Raw genomic sequence first — 18,538 nt, 5'->3', positions numbered from 1 at the left:
GAACATCAGTGATCCAGAGGACGTGAGAGCCAACTTCTCTTTTTTGTTATGGCAGGACTGAACTTCTTTAAAAAGAAAAGAAGGAATAGAATGGCAGGTACCTAATTCCCAGCACAGAAGGAGGGAACTTTAAGAGACAGTATTATGGTTGGGAAATAGAGGTTAATGCAGTTTTAAGGAAGTAAACACTACATTTTCAGGGTTTGATTCTGATTTAATTTATTTGAGATTTTCCTCCAGTTACTTCTGTAGAGTTTACTCCTGATTTGCCCGGTGTAAATGAGAGATGTATCAGGTCATCAGTCCGATGGATTTAAGAATTCCAAACTTCCTGAATTAGCTACTGAGAGGACAATCTGTAACACACTATTGTTGAGGAAAGTTGATACGTTGCATCAATTATCAATACACATTAGGTGTCAGGCTGGCTCCTATTGGAAACACAAGGACCTATAGATGAGGGATAGAATAAGGACTCTAGGGACAGTAGGAAGACTGAGGAATATTGAGGAAGAAAGAAATTGATTTGTGAAGTTTTATCATTTGTTCACAATAGTGGTAACCTTGGAAGAAATCTGGAACAAAGTCTGTGGACTGATTGTATGCCTCTCAGCAGGGCACTCTGTGTCCCAGGTGCAATAGCACTTGGTATTTAAGGGTAATTTATGGGACGGCTGAAGAATAAAGTACTGCAGAGGCTTGAATGCCATTTTGTGAAAGCTGTGTGCTTGGTGGAGAAACTCACTAAATGAAACATAATTAGAGCACAGTGAATCAAATACACCTCTTTTTAACAGTCTTCCAAAAAAAAAAAATGTCTGGGGCGGGGGTGGGGGGAGCTGGTGCCCTGTTTTGAAATGTTGACATCTTACAGGATGTTCACATTGCTTCAGAGACAAAGCGGGAAGCATCCGACTAGCAATGGTTTTTGTTTTTTTTTTTAAGTAATGGCAGAGAATTTACCGGGTAAATTGAATTCCACTAGCAAATTTTTTTTATGAAGCTGCTGGATTTCCACTTGAGATGTCTTACAGCTCACGAACACTTACGCCATAATAAAATTGTTAGTCCTTAAGGTGCCGCTAGACTGCTTGTTATTTTTGCTGAAAAAGCTCTGAAACCTGTGATGGGTAAATATTAATAAACGCTGATTTCACAGTCCACAAGCCATTGAAAAACATGTTTCCGTTGATGGTGATACAAAACGTCTGATAGACAGAATAAGAAAAGTGATGCTTGAGAACTCACTGGAGTATGCTTTAAGAATATTGACTTGGAATGTTTCGATTTGAGATTTGCAATTTGTTTTAATAGCTGTGAAGCTTTAACATTCTGTGAATGTCAATGTTGACTGTTTTTAAATAATTGTCTGAACAGGCTCAGGATTTTCTACCAAAGTGGAAATTTAAATTGATACGAATAAAAAATATTTAAAATAAGCGAATACCAATGAAAATTAATTCTGCCAAGTTTAGCTGTACACAGACCACATACACATTTTATCTCATTTGGAATCATAGATATATACGACTGAAAGGCACTTTAAGCAGTCACCAAATTCAGCTCTTGTATGTTGAGGCAAGACGTGGTAAAACCTAGGCGACTATGGAGACTTGTTCATTCTTGCTGTTGTCTTTAACATAAAATTGGCCATTTAGACTGCAAGTGTGTAGTTTTTCCTGGGCACAGAAAACATGAGAAAGGGATAATAGAAAACATTGTGGACTGAGCATGAAACAATTTTCAGTGTGACATCATGACCTTGTTCTTTTAGCCCAGTCTTTGACTGTCCCTGTAGCACACTAAAATGGTGTCAAGTCTTACTAATTACTTTTGAAATGAATCCTAACCAAAACCAGAAAGTATTTAAGAGTTTTGAACCCAGTCCTGAGTTATTTTTCAGTTGGTTATTTTTGGTATAATTCATCAAACCGAAATTCCAGGTCCAGACACACCCAATGGGTTCAAAATTTGAAACCAGAATTTGTGTCTAGGGCAGATATCTAAATTTAATGCATGAGTTAGGAGCAGGGTTCCCTCTGTTTTTTTCTATCCATGGGCACAATAAATTTTGTTATATGCACCAAGGCATATGGAGATGTGTACCACCTGTAGAAAAATATCTTGCCCTCTGTGGGTGCTGTGAGCAGTCTGCTAATCAGCTAGATGGCACCTGAGTTGCTCCTGCTTACTGGGAACATTGCTTAGGAGTTTATTCTATTTGTGACTAAGTGAAACCGGTACAGGTTGAACCTCTCTTGTCTGACACCCATTGGGATCTGACTGGTGCTGGATGAGAGAATTTGCTGGACTACAGGAGGTCAGTGTTGTCTAGCACATTACCAACACTTCCACTCCTTACTGGGCTCTTAGAAGACATACAGGGGTAATTTAGAGTTAAATAATAGCACAGAACACTGACAGTGAGGACTGGTGGCTGTAAACAAACTTTTTGGGACCATGGAAAACTTGGCCACCCCCATGATAAATGGTCATCAGGGTTACTAAAATTGGGCTGGATTACGGATGTTGCTGGATGAGAGAGTTCCAGATTAGAGAGGTTCAACCTTTAGTAATGAGCAGAGGCCTGTACTATTGAATTTACCATTACGTTGACATTTTTCTGCAGAAACTGAGAAATCTCAAATTATATTCCTGACTTTGTGTAGTGTAATTTGAGTTTGGCATCTTGCTGGTAGGCGGGTTGGTCACCCAGACCAATGCATTAATAGCTTCTAACGTTGCTGAAGGAGAAAGAAGATAAATGAACATTAAGGTCTCTGCATTGCACTTTCACTTCAGTGTGGTGGTATAAGCAAGTTAAACCCATGCCTGGATGCACCTTTCTACAGCACTGCTTTAGAGTACTTCAGTGTGGTTATGGGAGTGAAAGCCAAGCAATTTCAAGGAAGGCAGTGTTTCCCAGTGGATAGATCATTCAACTTGGCTTTAGGGGACCTAGTTTCTATCCCTGACATTGTTACTGATCTGTTGTGTGGCTATACACAAGTTGTTGTTCCTGTGTGGTTGTTAAAAGAAACAGAAATAATTCACAAGCAGAACGCTGAATGCTTTACATTTACATACACTTTTAAACTTTTATTCCCAGATGACCAAAATAAAATGATACAAGTTTGCATCAGCCACAAGCAGTATATTTTTATGGACTGAAAATAAGGATAATCTAATCCCATGCTTTTTGTCCTGTATAATTAGCACAAATCCACTTTTCTTTCATGGAGATAAAGGCAAATTCGTGGTTGAATGAGAAAAAAAGAAGCTGAGAGCTCATTTCTGGTGCAGCATGATGAATGACCAAACATTCTCCTGTTTCAGAACATCAGTATTTGCAACAACAAAAAGATATTGGTACTTGAATAAATAATTTAGCAACATCTGTGCCATCCGCTGTCCAGGGTTTATTACAGGTTCATAGCAATTACTGAGAATTAATGTCCGAGTTTAATGGAAAACATGCTTCCTTTTCAAAAAGCAAAAAAATAAAGTGTTAGCTCATCTATAAAATATAGCCATTGCCCACTGGATTTTTCTTAGTAAGTCTTTTACCAACTTCAGTAGCCTGTGGGTTAGCCTATAGGCTTAACTTTAGCTTTTAGGAATAAAATATAGGTATAAGGCAGCAGTACGAGAAGTGCACAAGCCAAACCCATAAGACATTAGATTAATCAGTTAGCATAAGTTAGACCTGTCAAGTTTTAGCGTAAGCAAACTGATCAGCCGTGACACTAAGGTGGCATGAGGTATATAATTTTGTAATACATTGTGTTGAAATTCTGCAGAACGCTGATGGGTGACTACACAAAGTCAGTTGGTGCCAGTTTCGCTGCTTTGGGATAGAAACATGAGTAAGGGTTTTCATCCTTCTATGATTGTCCTGGAGTCTCCAGGAATTAAAGATTAATCTTTAATTAAAAATTGTCATGTGATAAAACCTCCAGAAATGTATCCAACCAAAATCGGTCACACTAACAAGGACAGATGCTCACCCGCAGTATACAGGTTGAACTTTGCAACACTGGCACTTTCTCATCCAGCAACATCTGTAATCCGGCATGATTTTGGTTAGCTGGACAACCAAAGTTTCCTGTGGTCCCAGTAAGTTTGTTTACAGCCAGCAGTGTAAACAGTGTTCTGTGCTGTTATTTAGCTCTAATTTATCCCTACATGTCTTCTAAGGCTACGTCTACACGTGCACCCAACTTCGAAATAGCTTATTTCGTTGTTGCGACATCGAAATAGGCTATTTCGATGAATAACTTCTACACGTCCTCCAGGGCCGGCAACGTCGATGTTCAACTTCGACGTTGCTCAGCCCAACATCGAAATAGGCACAGCGAGGGAACGTCTACACACCAAAGTAGCACACATCGAAATAAGGGAGCCAGGCACAGCTGCAGACAGGGTCACGGGGCGGACTCAACAGCAAGTCGCTCCCTTAAAGGGCCCCTCCCATACACACTTTCATTAAACAGTGCAAGATACACAGAGCCAACAACTAGTTGCAGACCCTGTATATGCAGCACGGACCCCCAGCTGCAGCAGCAGCAGCCAGAAGCCCTGGGCTAAGGGCTGCTGCCCACGGTGACCACAGAGCCCCGCAAGGGCTGGAGAGAGAGTATCTCTCAACCCCCCAGCTGATGGCCGCCATGGAGGACCCCGCTATTTCGATGTTGCGGGACGCGGATCGTCTACACGTCCCTACTTCGATGTTGAACGTCGAAGTAGGGCGCTATTCCCATCCCCTCATGGGGTTAGCGACTTCGACGTCTCGCCGCCTAACGTCGATTTCAACTTCGAAATAGCGCCCGACGCGTGTAGACGTGACGGGCGCTATTTCGAAGTTAGTACCGCTACTTCGAAGTAGCGTGCACGTGTAGACGCAGCTTAAGAGCCCAGTAAGCAGTGGAAATGTTGGTAATGTGCCAGACAATATTGACCTCCTGTGGTCCAGCATATTCTCTGGTTTGGCACTGCTCAGGACTCGAGGGTGCCGGACGAGAGAGATTCAACCTGTGGTAACTAATTGACATATATGCTAATATATTTTAGATTATTGATATACTAACATACAGAATAAGGACACCCCAACATTACTAGCATGAGGGTGTGAGTTATAGGGCAAAGGAGGATGAACACTTAATATTCATAGGAGCCATTTACGGCTAACAAGCGCCTAGAGTTTAGACCATTGAGAACTCTGCCATTGGAATCACATGACGTGGAAGGGGCTGGGATTAGGATTTGCTTAGGTCTTCCTACCCCAAGTCTCCCTACCCCAAGTCTCCACTAGGATTGTCTGAGTGTGCATATGACATGGTTCCAGGCTAGCCAACAGAGGTGAACAAAGGGGGCAACTAGCTCGCAGTCTGGCAATTCAAAAGGGCCTGGGGTTCCTGGCAGTGGTGCCAGCAACCAGGAGCCACAGATCCTTTAAATCAATGCCAAGCCATGCGTAGTGTGCTCCAAGGGATATTGAGAAGCTGGCAGACAGGAGGCTAGCCCCTGCCCCATCCCTTTCTGGAGCGTGAAGCCCCCCCACATGCCTTTCCCCACCTGCATGGTTCTGGGTGTAAAATTAATGTCATTACTGCTACATTCCTTTTTTGATGGGAACATTTGTGCTTTTACAAACTGAGTCAATAAAACTATTAAAAAGGCAAAAGCTGTTTCTAAACTGAGTGCTGCAGCTGTGTATGTTGGGATTTCCATTTTAACCCTAACTCTCAGAATTGGTTTCCCATTGAATCATAAATGTCTGATTTCTTGGAACTGAAGCCCATCAAACCTTGGCATATGAGCTTGTCAGCTGGAGATTTTTAAATAATTAATATGCAATCAATAGATCAGGCAACATTTCCTCAAGTCTGCATGTTGAATTTGATAATTCCCCTATAGGAAAAGAAAAAATAGGTTGCAATGTATTTTGTTCTTGACATTTTGCTGATGCTTCTTTTTAAATTGCACTTAATGGGCATTTTGTTTTCCAGCGCAAACATCTCCTTCTATGAGATCTTGCAAATGGACTTTGAAATTGACAATAGCAGTAGCCTGGCAGGAGCTCAGCAAATTACCTGGCAGGTGGAATACCCCAGAGAAGACTCAGTGAGTGAACTGGTGGTCTCAGAGATCTTTGTCAGCCAAACAACATTTGCAGGAATTGTTCCTCTTGCAATGGTAAGAAAACGCTTCTTTGTTTTTCAAATGGTTCTTCTGTTTCCTTTTAGTATTCAAGGAAATGTGAACCATTTTATAATTTCCTACTTCCTTAGCATCTGCTGAAAATGGTTTAAATGCAAAAACTGCATTTCAATAATATTTTATTTACCTGATGTACCATAATGGCTCCTTGGAAGCCATTAAAGTCTATTGTGTAAATTCTTTTCTGTTTGTGGATTATTGGCCTGGTACATTGTAATAGCTCCTTTGGAACTGTTGTCTTCTGTTGTGTTAACACGACTGCCATGCATGCTCACTAAGGCTAAATGCTACAATTAGTTATGACATTTGCATTTAAATAAATTAGCCCACATGTGTAGAAAACTTCATTTCTAAACCAGACAACTGGGCCATATTTTGCTTGGCTTTTCCCCGAAGCACTGAAATGCAATAGACTAAATCACCGACTAGTGAGCTACAAAATGTCAATTTAATAAAAAGCCCTCATTTTGAATTCTACAGTGGGGACGCAAAATCATTTCTAAAGACTTCGATTTTTAGGTTTAGAAATAGGTTCTTTTTTTCAAAGGAGGGTGGTCAAAAATCCCTACCCCCCACTTTTTTATGCACAAGTGTGTTCAAATGCAACTCTTGATAGTGACCTGGGGCATGCCTGTGGGACTTCTGTTGCTAGAACTTTGTACATATTAATAGCATTTCAGTGCAGTTACACTAGTGTAAAACAGGTGTAACAGACTGTTGAATCAAGCCCTGTCTGCAGAAGTTCTTTTGAAAAATCGGCCTCAAGAACTTATGAAGGACTCATTCTTTTTCTGCTTATTTTGGTTCCTTTTAAAAAATCAGTTTTTGACTGAGTCCCTGGATGCTGAATTTCAATCTACAGATGTATTTTTAGCTTTCCTTCCTCAGTCCCAGGAAAGGAAGCACATTTTTGTGTTCTCGCTCTTCTAGCACCTACCAACAAAAATCCAAACTTTCCTCTCCACCAATGTTGCTGTGTCCTTCTGAGGAAGAAGCAAAGGAGGAGACCAGTAAACATAGACAAGGATCTGATCTGGGTTCTTTTTTCATTCCCAGGGACAATGTCTAAAATTGCTGGTTGTCCAGGGACAGGAAAAGCAATACAAGTTGGGTATTTTACAGAGTAATTTTTGGGAGGCTTTCCCAAAGCATATAAACAAATGGTCAATACACTTAGAGGAGACTAATCAAAAACTCAAATGAACTTGATGGGACACTGTCAACCATTAGTGAAGTTTCTGGTCGTAATGTGTAGTGAAAGGGTAAGCGATGCTGCCGTTATATCAGATACGACACAAATTGTTTGTAATGGTTTATAAGCTGTTTACTCTCTAAGGTTATGCCTACACTACAGAGTTATTCCAGAATATCTTATTCTGGAGTTGTTAGTCCAAAGTAACACACCCACACTTCAGGGAAGCCCCAAAATAAGCAAAACTTATTCCGAAATAGTGTGTCCACTAACGATAGAGCCTATTTCTGATTAGAGCCTCCAGAAACACTCTATGCTGCATCTAGCACTATGTTTATATAGCAGTATCATTTGGGAATAAGCTACGTGAGCTATTTTGTAATTTACTACTTCCTCAGCATCTGCTGAAAATGGTTTAAATGCAAAAACTGCATTTCAATAATATTGTATTTACCTGATATACCATAATGGCTCCTTGGAAACCATTAAAGTCTATTGTGTAAATTCTCTTCTGTTAGGGCTTATTGGCCTGCTACATTGTAATAGCTCCTTTGGAGCTGTTGTCTTCTGTTGTGTTAATGCGGCTGCCATGCAGGAAAGAGTCTGACATAGCATCAGAACAGGTTGGACTTGCATTCCTTTCCCCTATGTCTGCTAATTTGTGGTGCCGCTGCACTTTACTTCAGTACAGGCTCCAGCCCTGTTTTGCTGTACTGGTGACAAAAGCGAGTGCATTGTGCACTATCATGTTCACTTCAATGAAGCCAGGTGTTGCAGAAAGTTCTTGAAGGCCATATATTTTAATGCTCTTTTTGAAGGGTTCCTCATCTGCTTCCATCAGTGTCAGCTTTATTGTATTTTTTTCTTGCCATTTCCTGAACTACACAGGGTCTGTAAATAAATATTGTGTTTACTTTTGTCCCTTAGAAGAACACGATAAAGTGGTGTCATAACGCAATAGTTTTTAGCTCCTCACTTCTACATTGACTGTAAGGTCACTTGTGGGTCCCTTTAATTTCTCAACTGTTTTAATTTGTCTATAGGGAAGGTAGAGCCAAAGGCAAACTCATTGGCTAGAGGAAAGTTGCATGAACGTAAACAGAGAATTGGGTCATTCGTTTGTGGGAACAAGTGTTTTGATGACTTCAAAATCCCATTGCCAGTGAAAAATAATTAAGCTTTTGTAGTTTCCTTTACAAACTCACTTTGTGTATGATTCATACCATCGGCACTGGGTAAAGCTAAACTGTATACTGAAAAAATGGCTTGCAAGAGAGTTGTGCAGCTGGCTACAGTTATAAATCACTGACAACCGGAACTCAAAGTGTGGTTTAGATTGTTTGAGAACTCAACATATTTGTTGAGGGAAAACTAAACAAAACCAAACCAGAGTGTGGAAGCGTTCATCGCACTAGGGGCCCATCTTAGTAAAGGGTATGTCTACACTTACCAGGAGATCGACCCATTCAGGGTCAATCTTCTGGAGTTCAATTTTGTGCGTCTGGTAAAGATGTGCAAAATCGATCCCTCTGTGGTTGGCAGTCGACTCCCTGTAATCCTGCCCTCACAAGGAGTAAGGGAAGTTGACAGGAGAAAGGCTCCCATCGACCTCCCTCAGTGAAGACAGACCTTGCAGTTGACTGCAGATACGTTGTTTCTAACTACACAATTGCTGCTAGAATTGTGTATCTGCAGTCGACTGTAAGGTCTAGCGTAGACCAAGGCAAAGACTTAAACTGAAGTTAGATTCCTAGATCTTTCTGTTGATCAGGATAAATAAACTTCATGCTCATGCCAGAGTAGGCCGGGCTTCTCTTACTCTTGAGTCAGTATTTCATTGTCATATGCTGCAGCTGCTGTGGCCAATTGTATGTTCACCTGTCACTTTTCCAAGGCTTTTGTTAAATACAAAAGAAAAAGAGCAAGAGCTCTCCATGATTATCATACCCTCATTGCATGGCTGTCAGGACTGGGGTGTTGGTGGAGTGACCCAGTGGTTAAAGTAGGAGCCCAACCTGTAAGTTAGGGAAAGGGACAGGAGCCAGAGAGACAGTCTGAAGATGGAGTAAGAAACCAGCAATCAAGTCCAGGATCAGAGGCAGAGCCAGAAACAGGTAGCTGGTGTCAGAAGCTAGGCCAGGGAGCAGTGGCCAAGGACAAGGATGGAGAGGCTGGATGCAGGCCAGGAGCATGGCTAGGTACAGGGGCAATTGCAGATTTGCTGTTGCTGCTACTGAGCAGCATTATTGGTTTCTTTCAGTCAGTCAGTCAGGTGAGCTGGCCACTTGGGTTGGCTGGGCAGCAGGCCCTCTGATGGGGAGAGGACGAAGAGGGAGAAGCTGCGCAGGGGCCTAGTGTTTCAAAGGGGCCTGGCTTTGGTGGGTTCAGTGCCATGGTCTGAGCAGCGCTGAGGACTGACTTCTCTAAGCTCCACCTCTTCTGCCCTTGGTTCCACCCCTTCTGGGGGTGCAGAGCTGGGTCCCTCTTCCCACCTTGCGCTGGGGCCCACAGTGACTGTCAGCTCCACTGTGGGGCAATAAGGTGATTCTGCCTCAGTCCCCCTCAGAGACTCATTAACGTACCTGAAGGCTCTAACAGCTAACCCCTGGCTCACCTGAGGAAACTCAACCTCCTGGTTCCTGAGAACAATGGTGGTGTTAGTGGTAGGGATCATTTTCCATTACCTAACTTATTCTTCTTCTAGGTAAAGTATGTGTGGTAGGTTGCAGTTCGTGTTTATGCAATAGTCTGATGAAAAGAGGTGATTTCTTGCTTTAGAGGGTTTACAAAGCACCACTTATGAAATCTTATGTTTGAACATTCGCATTTGATAGAAAGTTTAAGAGGTTACATTTGTGTTCATCTTTGAAAAGATCCAATTGGTTTCTGCCTGTTATATAGCAAATTATGGCTGTATATCAGCAGATAACGTGGAACTACTTGTCAAAGGATGTTGTGAAGATCAGGACTTTAGCAAGATTAAACAAAATAAATAAAAGCTAAATAAATTCATGGAAACTAGGTCCATCAATAGCTGTTAGCCAGGATGGGTAGCAATGGTATCCCAAGCCAGAAGCTGGGAAAACATGACAGGGGAGGGATCACTTGGTGATTACCTTGTCTGTTCATTCACTTTGGGACACCTGACATTGGCCACTGTCAGAAGACAGGATACTGGGCTACATGGACCTTGGGTCTGACCCAGTATGGTTGTTCTTATGTTATGTTCAGATAGCTGCTACATACCTCTGCCTGCAGAGCACATCAATCCCTTGGTTTAAAATCAGCAGTGCATTGAGGATCAATGCTTTGAAATTACTTAATAGACAAGGGCCTTCTCCAGCTGACATGTAACTCACTCTTACGTAGTTAATCACTTTGGGTCCCAGTAAGAAAAAAGTACTGTAGGCTTATGGTGGAAAACGCACATTTTGATTCATTAATTGGGTTGAGAGAGCAAGCTTATGGCACATATAATTCATTATCGGGTGTGAGCGTCATTGAGGTTTCAACGTACAGTGTCTTTATGTGAAAAGGAGAGGTGGGTGTGGAGAACACTAATTATTGCACATATGGTAATCTAGAAATCAGTTTGGAAATGTCATTAGGAATTAACTGTGAGTTTATGAGTTCCTGGTTTCTCACAGATAAAGGAAAATCCCAACTGGCAGAACAAGTGACCAATTCCAAAACCACCAACCTAATTACATCTGGAATTCAACAGTAATGCCCAAGAGGGTTTGTGTATGTTCTTAACAAGTCTGGAACTTCTTCAAGTTAGTGAGAAACTAATGAACTTAAATATCTTTTTATTCATTTATTATGGACAGCTGGGCAGCTTTCAAAGCTGGCAAATCTTACTTCAGTATTGGGCAAACTGATTGAAACTATAGTAAAGAACAGAATTGTCAGATGCATAGATGAACAGAAATTGTTGGGGAAGAGGCAACATGGTTTCTGTAAAGGGAAATCATGCCTTTCCAATCTACTAGAAATATTTGAAGGCGTTAATAAGCATGTGGACAAGGGGGATCCAGTGGATATATCAGACTTAGATTTTTAGAAAGCCTTTGACAAGGTCTAATGGGTTGGCAACTTGTTAAAAGATAGAAAACAAAGGATAGGAGTAAATGGTCAGTTTTCAGAATTCAGAAAGGTTATTAGTGGTGTCCCCCAGAAGTCTGTCCTGGGACCGATCTTATTCAGCATAGAATCATAGAGCTGGAAAAGACCTAAAAAAGCCATCGAGTCCAGCCCCCTGATCTAAGCAGGACCAAACGCATCAGATCAGCCCCACCAGGGCTTTGTCGAGGCGAGACATAAACACCTCCAGGGATGGAGGCTCCACTACTTCCCTGGATAGACCATTCCCTGGGCAGACCACCACCCTCCTAGTGAAAAAGTTTTTGCTAATGTTCAACCTGGACCTTTCCAACCGCAACTTGAAACCATTGTTCCGTGTTCTGCCATCCGTGACCACTGTGAACAGCCTGTCTCCAGCCTCCCTTCAGTAAGTTGAAGGTTGTTATCAAGGCCCCACTCAGTCTTCTCTTCTGCAGACTAAACAGTCCCAATTCCCTCAACCTTTCTTCATAAGTCATATGCTCCAGCCCCCTAATTATTTTGGTCGCCCTCCGCTGGACCCTTTCCAGTGTATCCACATCCTTCCTATAAACAGGGGCCCAAAACTGGACACAGTACTCCAGATGCAGCCTCACCAAAGCCATATAAAGAGGAATAATCACTTGTCTATGATCTGAAGAAAGGGGTAATCGGCAAGGTCGCAAAATTTGCATGCAGATGATTCAAAGTTGCTCAAAATAGTTAAGTTCCAGGTAGACGGTAAAGAGCTTCAAAAGGATCTCACAAAACTGAGAGACTGCAACAAATTAAAGGTGAAATTCAATGTCAATGAATGCAAACTAATGCATTTTGAAAAACATCATCCCAACTGCATGTCTGATCCTGGGGTCTAAATTAGCTATTACCACTAAAGAAAGAGATCTTGGAGTCATTGTGGATAGTTCTCTGAAAATATCTTTTCAATGTGCAGAAGCAGCAGCAGTGAAAAAACCACAGAGGCTATGTCTACACTCGCCCCCTGCTTTGAAGGGAGCATAATAATCATGGTGATGGGAGATTACTGACAAAGTGATGCAAAGAATATGCAGCACTTCATTAGGCAAATTCTTCCCCCCACCCGGCAACCTTGAAGTGTCAGACTTTGAAGTGCCAGCAAGCCGTGTAGCCGCGGGCACTTCGAAGTGCCTGTGCTACTTTTAAGTGCCTTTACTCCTCACCCTGATTACCATGCCCCCTTCAAAGAAGGGGCCCGGTGTAGACATAGCTAGAATGTTGAGAATTGTTAAGAAGAGGGTATATAATGGGAGGTATATGAAGTAAGACTGAAAATATCTTATTGTATCTTTATAAATCTATGGTATGCCTGCAGCATGAATACTGTGTTCGTGTGTGGTCGCCTCAGCTAAGAAAAGATACATTGAAAATGGAAACAATTCAGAAAAGGGCAACAAAAATGATTAGGGATATAGAATGGCTGCCATATGAGGAGAGATTAATAAGACTGTGACTTTTCAGCTTGGAAAAGTGATGACTATGGGCGATATGATAATGCCATATAAAATCATGACTGGTATGGAGAATGTAAATAAGGAAAGGTTATTTACTCTGTCCCATAACAGAATTACAAGGGATCACCAAATGAAATGAATCGGTAGCGGACTTGAAACAAACAAAAGGAAGTATTTCTTCACACAAAGCAAAGTCAATCTATGGAACTCCGTCCCAGAGGATGTTGTAAAGGTCAAGACTTTAACAGGGTTCAAAAATGGAGTAAATGAGGTCATGGAAAGATAGGTCCATCAAAAACTGTTAGCCAGGGTTGGGAGGGATGGTGTCCTTAGCCTCTGTTTGTCATGGCTCAGCTTGGATGACAGGGGATGGATCACTTGGTGATTACCATGATGATGTGTTCATCTGTGTGGGGTATCTGGTACTGGTTACTGTTGGCAGACAGGATACTGGGCTAAATGGACCTTTGGTCTGACCCATTATGGCTGTTCTTATGTTCTTAAAGATTTCTCATTGAATAATGTTCATAATGTCCAATTGGAACTCTTTATTGTAACATGCGTCTTCTTGATTTAAATTCAAAGAGCTGTTGGATCCTTCTTGTGCAATTTGATGAGAATTATTCAATTTTGCAGCTTTGAATTTGCACAGCCAACAGTTCTTGGTTTTATTCTGGTTTAGCAGAAACTGAAACAATCTGATTGTTTTTGAGTGGATGAATTTTGAAGAACAAGTCTAAAATGTAATTTTGGAGTTCTGGGAATGCCTGAAAAACTTGAGTGTTTCTCCCTTTTGAAAATCATACATATAATTTTAAATCTAGAGCCCTGGTTTTCATTTTCTGAATATTTTGAATCTGGCAATAAATACAATTATTATGTACTGAATAGCAGAAAATCTAAACATTTTCTTGCTGGAAAACAAGAAGTTTTCTGCACAATTTGGAAGCCACAATTCTTTAGTTCTTCAGTAATGATAAAACCTAATTGGAATGACTGTTTGGAACAAAATAAAGTAAAATTGAAGTGATCAGAGCATTTTGACTATATTAGGATCAGGACAGTTTCATTTTAGTTAGTAGAATTTACTTTCTGATAACCACATCTCTAATTCCAGATAGAATGCATGCATTGGAGGGAGTAATAGAAAAGAGATAGAATAGCTGCCATCTCCAGTTGATTTGGTAATGAAGCCACTTCTCATGAAATGATAAAATAGCCAGGTGGTAGATCACAGTTGTTTATAGCCTGCACTTGACTCGAGAACTGATTTGGATGACAGCTCTGACAGGCCTACTGCTGTTGCAAAAGGATATCAGTCTACCTTCAGATGAGCTGTTCTTATAAATTAGTTACCCATGGAGAGGTTTCTCTCCTCGAGTTCTTTTTATAGTGGCACAGGGTGGGAATGCTCTGGCTAGGATGCATCATCATTTCCATCAAAAACCTGCTAGAGAAGCTACAGAAAAGGAGGTAACTTGCTGTGAATGCTCTGGCTGTGCTGTAAAGCCAAAGCTGTGGAAAGAGGCGTTGAGTTTTGCTAGGAAAATATGTTGGGAGGTTAAGAGATGTCAGGTGAATGTAGATAGACAAATATAATTAATCCAAGACATCTGGATCCACATTTCTGCTCTTACAAAAATACCTTTAGTACTTCAATTTTTGTGTGTGATGCAAAAGGGGACATGTTGTCTCCTACTGTCCTGCTGGAGCAAAGGTTCAGTACTGGCTTAATGAGAAGCGCACCCCTTACTGATTCGTCAGCAGCACCTACACTCAATTAGGTTGTGAACACAAGCTGACGTTGCTGGATGGTTTTTCTACCTTTTTGAAACACACCACAACTGTTATGTTCGCATCTCTGTGTGGCTTCCAACTCTTGACCAACCCTCTTAATACAATTAAGATTCTTTTTTCATGTGTTCTGCTTGTTAGCCAGAGAAGCTTTCTTTTTGTTTATTTAAAGGTGGGGATTAATTAATTTCACATAATTCTGAGATATATGTATGCAATTTGTAGGAAGGCAACAAATACAGGTTGTTGAACCTCTCTAGTTTGGCACTCACTAGTCTGGCAACATTCATAGTCAGGTGTGATTTTAGTTAGCTGGATATCCGCTTTCCATGGGTGTATCCACATTTCCTGTGTCCCCATAAAGTTTGTTAACAGCCGCCACTCTTGGCTCTCAGTGTTCTGTGCTGTTACTTATCTCCAATTTACCTCAAATATCTTCTCAGAACCCAGTGAGCAGTTGGAAGTGTTGGTAATGCTACTAAACAATATTGATCTTCTGTGGTTCAGCAAATTCTCTGGTTCAAGGCTGGTCAGGTCTGGAGGATCATAGAATCATAGGCCTGGAAGGGACCTCAAGAGGTCATCTAGTCCAGCTCCCTGCTTCAAGTCATCCCAGCCAGGACCTTGGCAAGCCGGAACTTAAAAACCTTGAGAGATGGAGAATCCATGCCCTTCCAGGCAATGCATTCCGATGCTTCACAACCCTCCTGGTAAAATAGTTTTTCCTAATATCCAACCTACACCTCTCCCTCTTTAACTTCAGACCATCACTCCTTGTTCTGCCGTCTGACACTACTGAGAATAATTTCTCACCCTCCTCTTTAGAGCGTCCCTTCAAAAAGCTGAAGGCTGCTATTAAATCACCCCTAAGTCTTCTCTTCTGTAAACTAAACAAGCCCACATCCCTCAGCCTTTCCTCATAGCTCTTGTGCTCCAGCCCCTTAATCATTTTCGTTGCCCTCTGCTGAACCTGATCCAGCACATCCAGGTCCTTTTTATACCAGGGGGCCCAAAACTGGACACAATATTTCAGATGTGGCCTCGTCAGTGCTGAATAGAGGGGAACAACCACTTCTCTAGATCTGCTCAAAATGCTCCTCCTAATGCACCCTAGTATGCTATTAGCCTTCTTGGCTACAGGGGCACATTGTTTACTCATATCCAGCCTTTCACCCACCATAATCTGTAGGTTCTTTTCCACTGTACTGCAGCTGAGCCAGTTGGTCCCCAGCCTATAACAATGCTTGGGATTCTTCCACCCCAGGTGCAGGACTCTATACTTGTTGTTGAACTGCATCAGATTTCTTTTGGCCCAACCGTCCAATTTATCCAGGTCACTCTGGATTCTCTCTCTACCCTCCAGTGTATCTACCTCTCCCCCTAGTTTTGTGTCATCCACAAACTTGCTGAGGGTGCAATCCAGTCCCTCACCCAGGTCATTAATAAAGATGTTGAAAAACACCGGCCCCAGAACCACGCCTTGTGGCACTCCGCTTGAAACTGACTGCTATCTAGATATTGAGCCATTGACCACTATGCATTCAGCCCGACCATCAAGCCAGCTTTCTATCCATCTTATAGTCCAAGGATCCAATCCGTATTTCCTTAACTTATGGACAAGAATGTTGTGGGAGACTGTATCAGAAGCTTTGCTGAAGTCAAGGTGTATCACATCCACTGACTTCCCCATGTCCACAGAGCCTGTTACCTCATCATAGAAGTTAATCAGATTGGTCAGACAGGACTTGCCTCTGGTGAATCCATGTTGGCTACTCACTTTCCACTCTTCCAAGTGCTCCAAAATGGATTCCTTGAGGATCCCTTCCATTATTTTCCCAGGGATTGAGGTAAGGCTGACCAGTCTATAGTTCCCTGGATTGTCCTTCTTTCCTTTTTTAAAGATGGGCACTACGTTTGCCTTTTTCCAGTCATCTGGGATCTCTCCCGATCTCTAAGAGTCTTCAAAAGTAATGGCCAAGGTTCGACAATGACATCTGCCAATTCCCTCCGTACCCTGGGATGCATTAAATCCAGACCCATGGATCTGTATTCATCTACTTTTTCTAGATAGCTCAGATGCCAGACTAAAAGGTGCCCAGGGAGTCTCCAGCAATGCCGTGGCATCTGCAGCAATGCTGGGCCCCCGAGAGGTGGTGGGAAGACAACACAAAACAAACCCTCACCACCTTTTAGGTCCCGGAACATGCCCCCATGGCCTTTGTCAGGGTGCACCCCTAGAGGATGTGGACCTACGCTGGCACCCTCCGGGAAGACTGAGGTTGAGGAGAGCAATGAGGCAGGCAACAGAGATATGTGAAACACAAGTGGTTTATTAATACACTAGGAAGGAACCGGCAGTATTACTGCCAGTCCTATTCTAATATCAGTGTACACTTACTTGGATCAACAGGAAGATGATCATTTTTAATACCAGACTGTGACGTGGTCTCAGGTAAATTCGGCCCAGGGCCAGTTCAAAGGAAAGTAACATGTATGTGTGTATGTATATATTTTGAAATAAAAGAAGGGAGAGGGCGCTACTCCTCTTTACCCTTACCGGGGATCGGGTCGCTACTCTGATCCCAATAGTAATAGTGATTTTTTAAAAGGCCGATGGAGGTTGTCACCTCTCTATCAAGCCGAATAGAAAAGACAAGAAGAGGGGAGGCCACGCCTTCACCCTGGTAAGTATTCTTTGTTGGTACCAATATTTTAACAAGCTAATAACATTTTTCCCCCTAACTAGGTTATTAATAGACAAACAATTATTACCTATAATTTACTACTAAAATGGTTTAACAATCCTATCTATTACTAACTTAATTAACAATCTATCACTAAGGTCCCTGTTAATAAAACAACTTATCTATTAAAACTAACATTAAAAAGAACTATCTCTGATAAACAGATTAATTGAAACGGTGACAGTTCCAAACTACAAGAAGTCTTAGTAAGTGTCTCTTGCAGTGGAACTCAGCCAGTGGCCAGCAAGACCCGCCCTAAGGTCGGTCCTCAGGGTGCTGTGCCTGCCCTGCCTGAGAGGCACTCAGCAGGGGGATCGGCCCTGCTCCCCTCCTAGGCGTCCCTTAAGCTACTGCTGGTAGGTTAGGATACTTGTCCGGTAGAGATTTGTTACGTCCGGTAGTAGGCTGCTGCTGGTTGAGCAGGCGATGAAGGTGGGCGCTGCTGGACTCGTGGTGGGCCCTGGGGTTCGCAACACCAGAGACGCAGTACCTGCGCGGATGCAGGCCAGTTTGACCTCTGGCGAGCTTACTCTCAGGGACGCCGCCTTGCTGCCGAAGCCGCCGCCGCCACAGGAACGCAGGCTGGTGACAGTTTTGCGCCCCTCTGGGTGGTGACAGTCTTGTGCCTCTCTTGGGTCTTCTGCTTCAGTCTTCGCCCCGAAGGGCTGGCCTAGGGACTTGGCAGACACTCTTGCGAGCCACACCTTCCCGTCCAGGGCCCTCCGGAATGGGCTGCGTGCCCTGCTTATATAGAGATCCCTCATAAATATTCATGAGGTAATCTGCATAAGTCATCTGCATTTAGAATTCCAAGGGGGATCAAAAAGTGACCAATCATAACACTTGATTCCGGGTAGCTGTGACCTCACTGCAAGTCCTTATGAATTATTTATGAGCAGATTCAAATTCCCGGGGGAGCTACCGGTCAAAAAGAACCGTTACAGTGCTGCCAATGGGCAAGCAATGACAATTTAAAGCTTCATGTGTCTGTGGGGATT

General features: G+C 42.4%; 1 protein-coding gene across 2 annotated transcripts in view; it reads left to right on the top strand.

Moving 5' to 3' along the window:
- The window catches only part of TMEM132B (transmembrane protein 132B), a 463,877-nt gene that overhangs the window by 301,735 nt on the left and 143,604 nt on the right, over positions 1 to 18,538 (top strand). For both annotated transcript variants that reach the window (XM_075012547.1, XM_075012549.1), the window contains one exon: positions 6,009 to 6,195. In XM_075012547.1, the coding sequence (XP_074868648.1) occupies positions 6,009 to 6,195 (187 nt within the window). The remainder of the gene's footprint in view (positions 1 to 6,008; positions 6,196 to 18,538) is intronic.

This window comes from Carettochelys insculpta, chromosome 18, assembly GCF_033958435.1.
Source record: "Carettochelys insculpta isolate YL-2023 chromosome 18, ASM3395843v1, whole genome shotgun sequence".
In the NCBI taxonomy this organism is placed as follows: Eukaryota; Metazoa; Chordata; order Testudines; family Carettochelyidae; genus Carettochelys; species Carettochelys insculpta.
This window is presented reverse-complemented; position numbering and strand designations above follow the sequence as displayed.